The sequence below is a fragment of the Ostrea edulis genome, chromosome 8 (assembly GCF_947568905.1).
Source record: "Ostrea edulis chromosome 8, xbOstEdul1.1, whole genome shotgun sequence".
In the NCBI taxonomy this organism is placed as follows: domain Eukaryota; kingdom Metazoa; phylum Mollusca; class Bivalvia; order Ostreida; family Ostreidae; genus Ostrea; species Ostrea edulis.
Genome location: NC_079171.1, coordinates 37,620,081 through 37,633,456, shown reverse-complemented (window position 1 = coordinate 37,633,456; position 13,376 = coordinate 37,620,081). Strand labels below are relative to the sequence as shown.

The following is a 13,376-nucleotide window of genomic DNA, read 5'->3' as shown; positions in this document are numbered from 1 at the left end:
GTCCCTGTAAGAATGAAATCAGAAACTACAACATCTGCATGAAGTCTGCTACCTCATGTGGTAATTTGAAGAGTGTATGAAGGACATATTTACTTCCATGGAGACCGAAATTAAAACTTTGAAAGGCTCCATTACAAATGGTTCAGGTTTGTTTAATCGATATAGATGTGCAATTGAAAAAAAATGTTTATCCATCCTCTTTGATTTGATTTTATGAACTTCCCAAAGTAATAGAATAATAGAACGTTTAATTCTAAGAGGCATCCACTTGAGACAAGCATTAAGTTATGAGATACTTTAACTTTTAGTAAAACTATATTTGCGTTGTAAATCATGTTTTTAAAATAATAGGTACAAAGGATGTCTCCTTCATGGCTTATCCACCCTCAGAGGTAAAATTGAAGCCTGGGAATTTCCTTAAATTTGGAACAGTTACATCCGATAAAGAGAACGGATATGACCGTACGACTGGTGTAATTACCGCCCCTGTAGCAGGAACCTACTACTTTACTCTTACCATTGGTTTGCCTACACCCTCCAGCTAAACGGACTATCTGAGGTTACGTATATTGCATAACAATAAGGAAGTTGGGCTTGTGTGGGCTGGATGGGAAGGGCTGTGGATCAAGGTATCCGAAAATGTTCTTGTTAACATGGAGAAGGGAGATAAAGCACGCATTAAGATGTGCACCTGGCCGAAACAATATCAGTATATCGGACATGGGGCGGCATCCAATTTCAACGGATTCTTGATACAGTGAAGAAAAACATTTATATAATTACTCTAAAAAGAAAATTTGTCAATGAATATCTGGAATTCATGAGTTTCTTTTTAATCACCTGATTTATCTCCAACAAAACAGTAAAATATGCCTGAGTAATCCTCATCATTATTTTTCCTATTCCGGTCATAACCTTTGAAATATATGCTTTGTTAAAGCAATGTCATCGCATTGTGTTCACATGGCATTCTAAACAATATCAGCGCACCTGTTGACATTTAATTGTTAATACATTGAAGAAAATGTGTTAATGCATCCGGAAAGAATAATGGTCTTTCGAAACCAGGAATACCCTTTCATGCCACTGAATTAGTACAGTGATCTTAATTGTGTTACCAAAACAATTAAATGCTTTCTTTGTTGTTTCGTTGGGTGATGAAGGTATGAGAAAGCATTGCAAAAAAAAAAATTATAACCCGCGACAAATTGTTCTACATTGATTGCTACCTTCACCATCCGATGAAACCAAAAAAAAAAAAAGAAGACATTCTATTGTTTATATCTTTAAATATTTTTTGTACATTTTTAAAAGAAACTCTTTATTTAAGTACTGAAATATCATACGATTGATTATCACATTATACAGCCAATGCAGCTTTTGACCTTATTGGCACTCTATATTTGGTAATTATTACACAGACCAGTTGGTACTAAAATCGATAGAACTGGTTTGCAACAAATATGAACTTAATGTCGGAGATGAAAACAATGCCAATTTCAGAAGAAATATAAGAGAACAGATTTAGTGAACGTTTATTATTACGGTATAACCTTCAATGATTCTTGATAATGAAAAAAGCGAAGAAAACAGTTTATCAATCTCCTGAATACTATAGAGAATTAAAAATCAGAAACATGGAAAACATAGATCCCTTGGATACACCATACGTGAAATAAGCATCCCCTGTTGAGGACTAACCATCCCCTAATGCTCAAAGAGATTTACAATTATCTTAAAAACTGATATTTATATTCTTAAATCTAATCATCAAACATTCAGTCTTCCATCGGTAAGTATTTCATCATAAATTTTACGATTTTCGACAGGTTAGTGAAGAAGAGATTTGTTGGAATAAATCGTATTGAAATCTACAGAACACCCTCAGATACCTGTCATTTCATCTAAATCAGGACCAATAATCTGACATGGACCCGAAATTCGGTTTGTTAGATTCCGACTCTCTGTGAGTTTAATAGTTCGTCAGCTTGTAGAGTATTCCGAATTTTCCGGTGATGTCTAACATGGAAACTCTCGCCTTGATTTTTAAGAACACCGGATATTCGTACAAGCGACCCTCAATGTAGTCTAATTCTCACCCCACCACTCATCGGTCATTTGGTGAGACGGGGACCAGACTATCCAATCCTTACCCAGAGTTGTCGTTCCTTGCTCTCACATACACCTCTATCAACGTCACGAGAGTTTTACAAGATTCTTAGGAACACCAAAGTCCACATTTGGAGTGGAGTTTTTAAACATGGACATCTGTCATCGATGTGAAATATTCTGTTCTATCTTATTTTACAGCTTGAATTGGATAAACAGAGTAAGCTTTGATAAATGAATTAAGATCTTCAATTATAATAATGAGGATTTTGGTGTTCCTAATCCCTGCATTGGATATGCCTTGTTTGTCATAACGTTGTGTTGTTGGTTTTCCGTAGAGTATGTGAAAAAAAATCCAAATATTAAGCAGATATGGAAAACTATGAACTTATATATATTCTAGTATTGTATTTATACACCAGTAATATAGTGATATACATACGAATTATGTACATACATACATGCCAGTAATGTAGTTCCACAAATCCTAATTCATCCAGTACCTTTAAGTTTATTGTGTGTCCGCCGCCATGTTAAAATGTTTCTATTCCATAATGTACATGTAATATAAATTGAGGAAATGGAATTGCGTTTTTGATACAAGGTCACATCTATAACTTACATTTATAAATAAGTGTGTTCTACTCCTTCAAATCGCCCTTGGAAAATGTCAAGACTAAAAGTTGCGCAAACACGGACCGGACCCTGGACACACCAGAGATGGAATCAGGTGTCTAGGAGTAGTAAGCATCCCCTGTCAACCGGACACACCCGCCGTGAGCCCTATATCTTGATCAGGTAAACCGACTAATACGTAATAAAATTCAGTGTCTAACGAACGGCCTGATAATTGGATCAAGGGATTTAATTTGAATTAGATCGTAAAAACGGACACCTAATATATATGTACATTACTTGCCATAAATGATCCATCGTTGCGTTGTTAGCCATATGTATTTCAATAAAAAATGCCGTTTTGAAAAATAGATCATTGCAAAAATACATGTATATATTCGTGGGCCTAGCTCATATTTTGGACAAGGATAACACATCATAAAATGCAAATTGTTCAGGTTTTTGTTTTTGTTTTTGGTTGTTGTTTTTGAGATCACAAATCAAATGCGAAATTGATATATTACGATAAAAAGTTACGAATTTTAGAATTTAGGATATCAGCTGGTTGTAACTCATCAAAACGTATTACTGCTCTAACTACATAGGTAAACGCGGTAGATTTATACATATACATGTACTGAAAGACTATTATTGGATAAAGAAATATGAAATGACCAATGAAATCAAAGAACCAATGAAATAACAGAATAAAACTTTACTCAGCCAATTCAATCCAGATGCGCAATTGAACTTATGGTAAATTGAATTTTAAGATTGTATTTAGCACAACGATCAATGAAAAATAATAAAACGAATCAATACATATAGAAATTCATATTTATACTATCACATAAATATAGTCATATACTATGATGTACTATTATGACGAGAACATTCGTAAGATATTTCATTTGATAGAAGAAATAAAGTAATTTCGAATTGAGGAATGATTGATCTTTTTATGTGAAAATACACTTGACAATATTTGATTTTATACCGATTGAATACAATGCAGTATGAAAGAATTTTCTATATAACTCAGTGGTGGATCTAGAGAGGAGGTACTTACCCCATTTGTTGATTGAACTTTTTTAATATCAAAATGCACCCATATCAAATATTTGTAACTTTTTGATCTTTAAGCTCAGAATTAAGAGTCATCTTTGTATTTGATCCGGACCATCAAATTCAAATTCAACATGGGGCACAATCTGGTCTGGCGGTTGTAAAACATTTTTGAGCGTGTTTTCATTCTCAAACTTGAATCCCGTGCTCTAAATAGTACTCATACTCAAAAGTGAAGGTTATAAAACTTTTATAAAATCATTCTCATACTCAATGGAGTACATGTTCAAGATTTTTCGAATATGTTTTTGAGCTTGCTTAGAGTAAAAGTACGGTAAAAGTTTCGATGATATCATAATATAATAATAAGACCTCCAGGTCTATAATATAACGTTTCACCTTAATCCAATGCAATACATGTAAATCCAATAATAATAATCTGAAAACAAAATATTGATGCTCATAAACTAAGTAATTTTTCGTTTCAAGAACTTCAATGTAACTTCACAAATGATGTGCATATAAAGATGAGAACGATATATTATATATTACTTCTTCTGACGAGCGTTGATGAAGTGAATAATGTACAATGTAAATGTAACTATGTGCAAATGAATAAATTTATTTAGACCACATAATATCAATATTTGTGATTAAATACGAGGCCTGTTCGATATATATTATGTATTGTACGATATCTCAAAAGCATTCGACTCAAATAGTGAAATGAACATTACATCCCTTCAAAGTATTCTCCGCGGTTTGAAATACATATTTTCAATCTCTGAATCCACTTCTGAAATGCGTCACGCTGATTTAGTTAGACCTCCGAGGCACTGACTGATGGCTGAGCCAAAGGCTTGTCGGGACTTGTAACGACGATCAGATAAGAACTTTTTAAGTTTTGGAACAAGGAAATAGTCGCATGGGGCTATATCTGGAGAGTATGATGGGTGTGGCAAGACAGTAACCTTCTCCGACTTCCAAAATTGCTTCACAACCTCAGATGTATGCAATGGAGCATTATCATGAAGTAGACGACACGGCGTCGTTTATGATAACATTTCTTGAGCCTTTTTAGTATAACATCTCGGTAATACCGACCGGTAACACTTTTGCCCTTCAGCACCGCAATTTGTACGGCTATACCATCACATGAGAAGAATATGCAATAAAGAACCTTATTTGTGCTTCTGGTTCTTTTGGCAACTACAGGCCTTCTACCGTGTTTAGTTGACCATATTTTGTTTCCAATTTTTCTTACTGGTTCGAAATAGTGAACCTATGTTTCGTCACCAGTAACAATGTTTGCAAATTGTCTTGGAATTTGGGAAACATTTTGAGCAATTGCTTAGCGGTTTGTATTCGTACCCGATTTTGGTCATCTGTCAATATATGCGGTATCCATTTGGCAGAAATATTTCGTACTTTCAAAATACGCTTCAAAATGAAATGCACCCGCGATAGCAATATGCCAACAGCGTTGGCAATATCACGAATCGTGTATCTGACATCACTTTCAATTATTTCCCTGACTTTTGGGATATTTGCCTCGCCTGTTACAGTCACAGGTTTTCCTGCCTCTTTGACGGACTCTGTGGGAGTCAAAAATATCTAGAAGATACCTTATACCTTATCAGACCCATAAATATCCCCCAATGCAGTAAAACTCTGCATTACCGAATGACCAAGTTTTGGGGGAACTTTTTTATAAGCTCTAATTTCTTTAATATTTTCCACCCGTTTCCCAATCCTTTTTAAAACAGTGATCAACGACTGGCTCTATTGAAATGACTATAAGTTTAAAACTATGAGGAGCTGAGGGTTCGTGTTGATACTTTTAGAAATATATTGAAGGAAGATATGCAGGAGTATCATAATAATAATAATAAAACCTTTATTTATCCAGGATTACATATTTAGCGATAACGCTAGTTTTCAATATGGTCCTGCATATAACATACATACAGACAGATATTAGTAAAATACCATCATCCACGAAATCGCACAAAGCGTTATCCCGCTGTGGTACAATACAGATTACATATCGAACAGCCCTCGTAAATAATATTGGAGAAATAAGAAACACTTACCATTTCTAAATTATCTAAATTTCTTCCTAGGTATTGGTGCTTGTAAAATCTGGGTTGATCTTCTATCACAAATCAAGTGCATTTACATAAAAGGTTAGCATCTTTAATCTTATTTCCGCATCTCACTGCTCATTTCCGGATTTAAATGATACACTTCTATTAATGCATTGATCGCCATGCACTGTATATTGTATCCACTAAGTGGATGTATTGTTCTTTTTAATCATGAAATATCAATAATTTCTCAATAATTAAACGTTTACGTCACAGTTATCCCTAGTGTAAGATAACAGCTCGTATCGTCTGTCAGACGGATCTGGTGGTAGTCTTAGTGACAATGAACATGTCTTAACATGCACATTAAGAATGTAAACAATGCTGTTTTCTATGCAGGGATTAGGAACAATACAGTTGACAGTCCACATTTGGAGTGGGAATGCTAAATGTGGAGAACTGTCATCGATTTGAACTATTCTGTTCTATCTTATTTTACAGCTTGAAGTGGATTAACAGAGTAAGCTTTGATACATAAATCTTATATAGAAATACATTTACAATTAAGCATAGCTTTAATGCATACGGAGATTGAATATAATTGACTCATTCATGTATTCTGATATTTTTTCTTTAGTTTACAATCCATTCAAGAATTTTGCAGAAGTATCACCAGGTTTTGTGAAAAGTACCAAAGTTTGTGAAACGCCACATTGACATAAATCCAATGAATTGTACCTATCTCCATACATATTGTGCTTATCTCAAATTGAATTAAATATATGTTTAATACAATTACATCTCTCTTTAATTCATTTGGAGATAGGTACATTGGATGTATCAAATTAAATTTATCTCTAATTATAAAAGTACTGACAATAACGACTCCCCACAAAATATTACATACGTCATGTATGGTTTCTGGTACGTCACAATTGGCAGTAAGGTTTAATATCAGTATCCTCATCCACTGCAAAGTATTGGAATTGTTTTACCAGCATTGTTTCTTACTCTTAGCTGTCGCCATATAGACATTTTCATTAAAATGTTAACGTTACATATTTCTGATTTTCAACTTCCACTTATTTCTTCTTTCATTCTGGTTGTAGTTACTGTATGCATTTTCAAGCCTCTCTTAGAGGGAGCGTTCATTAGTTTCAAAATCAGAAAAGCGAATTGAATCTAAGTATAATGGACTTGTACCTATCTTCAAATTGGTTTCAGTATCCTCATCCACTGTACAGTGTTAGAATTGTTTTACCAGCATTGTTTCTTACTCTTATCTGTGGCCATATAGACATTTTCATTAGAATATTAACGTTATATACATAATTCAGATTTCGAAAATGCACTTATTTCTACTTTCAATCTGGTTGTAGTTGCTGCATGCCTTTTCCAAGCCTCTCTTAGAAGGAGTGCTCATTAGTTTCGTGATTGATTTGGACGTATCTAGTAATGTAAATGTCTGTTGTGCGTCGTTGTAGAAATATCCATAAGACTGATTCAAGACTGAAATCACAGATTCTGGAAACGAACAGACACATTTCATGTATTAAAAAATACCGTTTTTAATTAATTTTACCTTTGTGTCTATCTTTAAATCATTTGGACCTATCTTCAAATCGCTTTAATTTTACATACCTTAAGCGTCTACAGTGATGTAAATTTCTTTTACGCTTCGTTCTGGAAATTTCCATAAGACTGATTCAAGACTAAAATCAAAGATTCTGGAAACGAACAGGCATATTTCATTTATTTAAAATAGATATCGAAACCTACGCGGCTAAGTTAAGGCTTTCCCCATAAATTACCAGTGCTGTAAAAATGTACTTTACCGCACTGGCACATTACATGACATCACAATGAAAAATATGTCATGACGACGTACATATCTACAGTCCTTGTGCGGTTGAAAAAGTCAAAATATTTTTTTTTGTTATTTACCACCGCTGTCAAGCGATGAACCGCAATCGTGTGAAAGTTTCTGTCAAATGGGTTATATTAATTCTCTTTGATATTAAAATAGTTTCAATTTCTTCTTAATATAACATACATACTAAAGTAATATCCATATTATATTGTGATCTTGATATCGCCTCTAATGTGCACGTATAATGACTTTCATCTTTGGCACTACACCCCTAAGTTTTTGAATGAAAGATATTTGATTTACGTGACATGTGAACTTCAGTGCAAAAGGAAAGTTAGGGAAGGAAGTTGTGTCTTCAACAGACAACATATTTTTCAGGCTAGATTCCACTTCGTATATGCAAAAATCGCTGCATCTCACATATTCAATGCAAAAATTAGACATGATACAAGTCACCATAAATTTGCTATCATCACTTTTCAAATTAAGAAATTAATATGCTTTGAAGTTATATTAACTTTAACTGCATTGATATCTGGATATCGTGCCAATGGAACGATTTATACATACACGGTACGATTTTATCTTGATATTTGATCACGTGATATGCAGCTGATGTAGAAACTGTCGGTCTGGTGGAAAATGTATGCCAGGTCAATATGCACTTAATTATATATACATATTGTTTTTGTATAAAAGGGTGTGTGTACATAATTTGTCAAAAATGTATCTGTTTATTAATGCTTTTTTCCCCTGACATATTTCTATGGCCCTACTTAACACAACTGCGCATTTCTTCTGTAAGATCAAAATCAACCATCAATAAACAACGGATTTACTTTATATCGTTTTAACTTAAGTTGTTATCTAAAATTTTAAAAAAAATCTTATATAGGGAAAATCTTTTTTTTTAAATTCTCAAGAACCACTCTGCAAGACAGCTTCAAATTCAGATAGCATCTTTCTGACATAAATCAGAATCAAGTCTGTTAAAATCATGGCCTCTTGTAGTAGGTTGGGACCACAGTAGATCAAAGTTTTACATGCCAATATATATAATATCTTATTTAAAAAAATTCTTCTCAAGAACCACTGGACCTGACAAGTTGAAATTTAGGTGCCAACTTCCTGACATAGTACAAATTCAAGTTTGTTTAACTCATGGCCCCCGGGTGTAGGTTGAGGCTACAAATGTAAATTAAAGTGGCACATACGAATAAATAGGGAAAATCTTCTCAAGAATCACTGGGTCAGACAAGTTCAACTTTATATGGCAGTTTTCTGACATAGTGCAGATTCAAATTTGGTAAAATCATGGCCCCAGGGGTAGGGTGGAGCCAAAGTAGGGGATCAATTTTTGCATGCAAATATATAGGGAAAATCTTTTTAAAATCTCTTCAAGAACGACTGGGTCAGGGAAAAAAATCAAATTTACATGTCAGCTTCCTAATATAGTGCAGATTCAAGTTTCTTAAAATGATGGCCCACTGGGTAGGGTGGGGCCACAATAGGGAATCAAGTTTTACATACGAATATATCAGGGAAAATCTTTAAATATGGGACAAGGTGACTCAGGTGAGCAATCTGAACCATAAGCCTCTTGTTTCATATCTCGCTCCATATATTGACAAGGTCGCTTTCCCTCTTATATAAAGATAAAAGTGTTCAGGTCTATCAAATGATAAAATAATCACAAAATCTATAATCTCATGTTGCAGTTTAAGGCACGAAATAATCTCATCAGTAGCCACGCACAGTCAGCTACATTGTAAAACAAAAAGCTGTATATAATTTCAAAATATGCTACTCGAAATATTTGCACGTTGAAGTTTTCAGGAAAACGTTAAACATGTTACAGGTGTTTTACCTTCTCGTCTGTATACCTCTGGTAACACTTTCTAAATCTGATTGTCCGTGTAAGAATGAAATCAGAAACTACAACATCTGCATGAAGACTGCTACCTCATGTGGTCTTCACCTCAGCAAATTTGAAGAGTGTATTAAAGACAGATTTACTTCCATGGAGACCGAAATTAAAACTTTGAAAGGCTCAATTCCAAATGATACAGGTTTGTTTAATCGATATAGATGTACAATCGAAAAAAAATGTTTACCCATGTTCTTTGATTTGATTTTATGAACTTCTGAAAGTAATAGAATAATAGAAAGTTTAATCTTGAAGAGGCACCCATATGAAATGCGCATCTGGTGCATCAAAATTGGTACCGTATAAGTTTTACATAAGCATTAAGTTCTGAGGTATTTTAACTTTTAGTAAACCTATATTTATGTAGTAAATCTTCTTTTTTTTTTTAAAAAATAGGTAGACCGCATGTCTCCTTCATAGCTTATTCACCCTCAAGGGTAAAATGGCCGCCAGGGAATTTCCTTAAATTGGGAGGAATTACAACCAATAAAGGGAATGGGTATAACAGTACGACCCGTGTGTTTACCGCCCCTGTAGCAGGAACCTACTCCTTTACTCTTACCATTGGTTTGCCTACACCCTCAAGCTCCTCGGACTATTTGAGGTTACGTATATTGCATAACAATAAGGAAGTTGGGCTGGTGTGGGCTGGATGGGAAGGACTGTGGATCAAGGTCTCCGAAAATGTTCTTGTTGATATGAAGAAGGGAGATAAAGTACGCATTGAGGTGCACACATGGCCGAAAGAATATAAGTATATCGGATATGGAGTGGCTTCCAATTTCAACGGGTTCTTAATACAATGAAGGAAAACATTTATATAATGATTCTGAGAAGAAAATTCATGAATGAATATCTAGAAATCATGAGTTTGTTTTTAATCATCTGACTTATCTCCAACAAAAGAGCAAAAGATATCTGAGTAATCCTCATCAATATTTTTCCTCTTACGGTCATAACCTTTGAAATTTATGCTTTGGTAAAGCACTGTCATCGCCTTGTGTCCACATGGCCTTCTAAGCTTAAACGATATTAGCGCACCTGTTGTCACTTGAGTGTTAATATGTCGAAGAAGATGTGTTAATGCATCCGGAAAGAATAATGGTCTTTGGAGAACAGGAATATTCTTTCATATCACTGAATTAGTACAAATATCTTAATTGTTTTATCTAAACAATTAAATGTTTTCTCTGTTGTTTTATCAGGTGATCAAGGTAGCAAGCATTGCAGAAAAAAATATAACTCGCGAAACTTTTTTCTGCAATCATTGTAGCAATCATTGCAGAAAAAAGTTTCGCGGTTTATAATTTTTTATATATAATTATTCACCATCCGATGAAAAAACAAAGAAAGACATTTTATTGGTTATATTTTTTTTCTACATTTTTTAAAGATATAAACTAGATTTAAGTACTAAAATATATGATTGACCCATTCGTCACATATACGGAACAGCCAATGCAACCTTTGACCTTGATGGCGCTCCATATTTGGTAATAATTACGCAGAAAGGTGGTACTAAAAACGGAATCGAACTGGTTTGCAATAAACATGTATTCAATGTTGCAGATGAAACCAATGTCAATTTCAAAAGAAATATAAGAGAACAGATTCAGTGAACGTTTATAATTACGGTATAAACTTCTATGATTCTTGATAATGAAAAAAAGTCATAAAAACAGTTATCAATCTCCTAAATACTATAAAAAATTAAAAATCAAGAACAAGGAAAGCATAGAGCCCTTGGATACATCAGACGTGGGATTCCGTGCAGAGAAGGAATAAGCATCCCCTGTTGAGGAGTAACCATCCACTAATGCTCAAAGTGATTTGCAACTGTCTTAAAAACTTATATTTATATTCTTAATTCTGTTTATCAAACAATCAGTCTTCCATCGATAAGTATTTCATTGTAAATTTTACGAATCTCGACAGGTTAGTGAAGAAGAGAATTGTTGGAATAAATCGTATTGAAATCTACATGAACATCCTCAGGTACCTGTCATTTCATCTAAATCAGAACCAATAATCTGACAAGGACCCCAGTTTTCGTTCATCTGATTCCGACTCTGTTTGGGTTTAATATTTCGTCAGCTTGTAGAATATTCCGAATTTTCCGGTGATGTCTAGGATGGTTGAGCATCACTGAAGAGACATTATTTGTCGAAATACGCATCTGGTGCATCAAAATTGGTACCGTATAAGTTTCACATGGAAACTCTCCCCTTGATTTTCAAGAACACCGGATATTCGTACAAACGACCCTCAATCTAGTCTAATTCTCGCCCCGCAACTCATCGGTCATTTAATGGGGCGGGGACCAGACTACACAATCTCTACCCTGAGTTGTCGTTCCTTGCTCTCACATAACCCTCTATGAACGTATCGAGGGTTTTACAAGATTTTTGTAAAATGGCATGCATGCTCAAATAAAGTATCGTTTCGACTTCTGCCACGTGTCTTGCTCTAAAACTGGAAAATGCAATATCGTATGTAAAAAAAAAAGAAAAATTATTAGAGACATGTGGGTCCGTATTTTGTTTTATTGCATACATTTGATGAACTTGCCTGTCATTATGTTTTGTCCCTGCTTGGTATCAAGACAAATACAAAACTTTGAAATACGAATTCCACTCTGATAATCCAGTCCATGTCACAGTATTGAAGACTTACCTAATGAACCCGCCACCCACAGCCGAAATATCATGAACATTGACGATTGCTCGCATATGAATATGTTTAAGGAAATGTTGGATGAAAAGGATCAAGATGCCGTTTATTCACTTGGCCTTTCAAAGATCAATTAAACATTAAATATGAGCGTTTAATTCATCCAAACGATGTTTCAGTTGGAATTCTCGAAACCAATTACCATTTGTTTTTCATCCCATGGGGATCCGGGTTAGAAAAGATTTTCAGTACCCCTTGCTTGTCGTAAGAGATGACTAAATGGGGCGGTCCTTCCAATGAGATCGGAAAATCAAGGACCTGTGTCACAGCAGATCCCTCCTTAATCAATGGCCATAAGTGCCCAGTATTGGCCTAAATTTTGCAGCCCTGCACTGGCAATGGTGACGTCTCCATATTAGTGAAAAAATTGTTGAGAGGTAAGTTAGCAACATATAATCAATCAATATGTCCACATTTGGAGTGGAGTCTCTAAACTTGGAGATCTGTCATCGATGTGAACTATTCTGCTATATTATATTTTACAGCTTGAATTGTATTAACAGAGTAAGCTTCGATAAATGAATCAATACCTTGAATTAATGCAATCAATTGATACAATTAATGAATAGTACATTCAATGTGTAATCTAATGCTGTGAAGGGGGTTAATATATGGTAAAACATATCTTCAATTAATTGGAGACATCTTATATAGAAATACATAGATCTTTAATTGGTACATAGATTAAAGAAAATTGACACAGTCACATATTCTGATATTTTTTTCTTTATCTTACAGTCCATTCTAGAATTGTGCAGAAATAGTACCAGCTTTGGGTTAAAAGTACCAAAGTTTGTGAAACACCAGATTGACATAAATTCCAATAACTGTACCTATCTGGAAATAAATTGTGCTTATCTCCAATTGAATTGAAGATTTGTTTAATACAATCATATCTTTCTTTAATTCATTTGGAGATAGGTACATTGGATGTATCAAAATAAATGATAAAAATACTGACCATAACAACTCC

General features: G+C 34.3%; 2 protein-coding genes across 3 annotated transcripts in view; one reads left to right on the top strand and one right to left on the bottom strand.

Annotated features, from left to right (window-relative positions):
- Window positions 1–6,073, bottom strand: part of LOC125661567 (uncharacterized) — a 40,600-nt gene extending 34,527 nt beyond the window's left edge. The window contains exon 1 of one of the 2 annotated variants that reach the window (XM_048893615.2): window positions 5,883–6,073. The gene's annotated coding sequence lies outside the window, so the exon portion shown is untranslated. The remainder of the gene's footprint in view (window positions 1–5,882) is intronic. The other variant, XM_048893614.2, reaches the window with a different exon arrangement.
- Window positions 6,074–9,561: 3,488 nt separating this feature from the next.
- LOC125661570 (uncharacterized) lies at window positions 9,562–10,537 on the top strand. The gene is made up of 2 exons (XM_056146023.1): window positions 9,562–9,815; window positions 10,070–10,537. Exons 1-2 carry the CDS (start codon window positions 9,596–9,598, stop codon window positions 10,477–10,479), a joined length of 630 nt encoding a protein of 209 aa, XP_056001998.1. The 5' UTR covers window positions 9,562–9,595; the 3' UTR covers window positions 10,480–10,537.
- The last annotated feature ends 2,839 nt before the right edge of the window (window positions 10,538–13,376 follow it).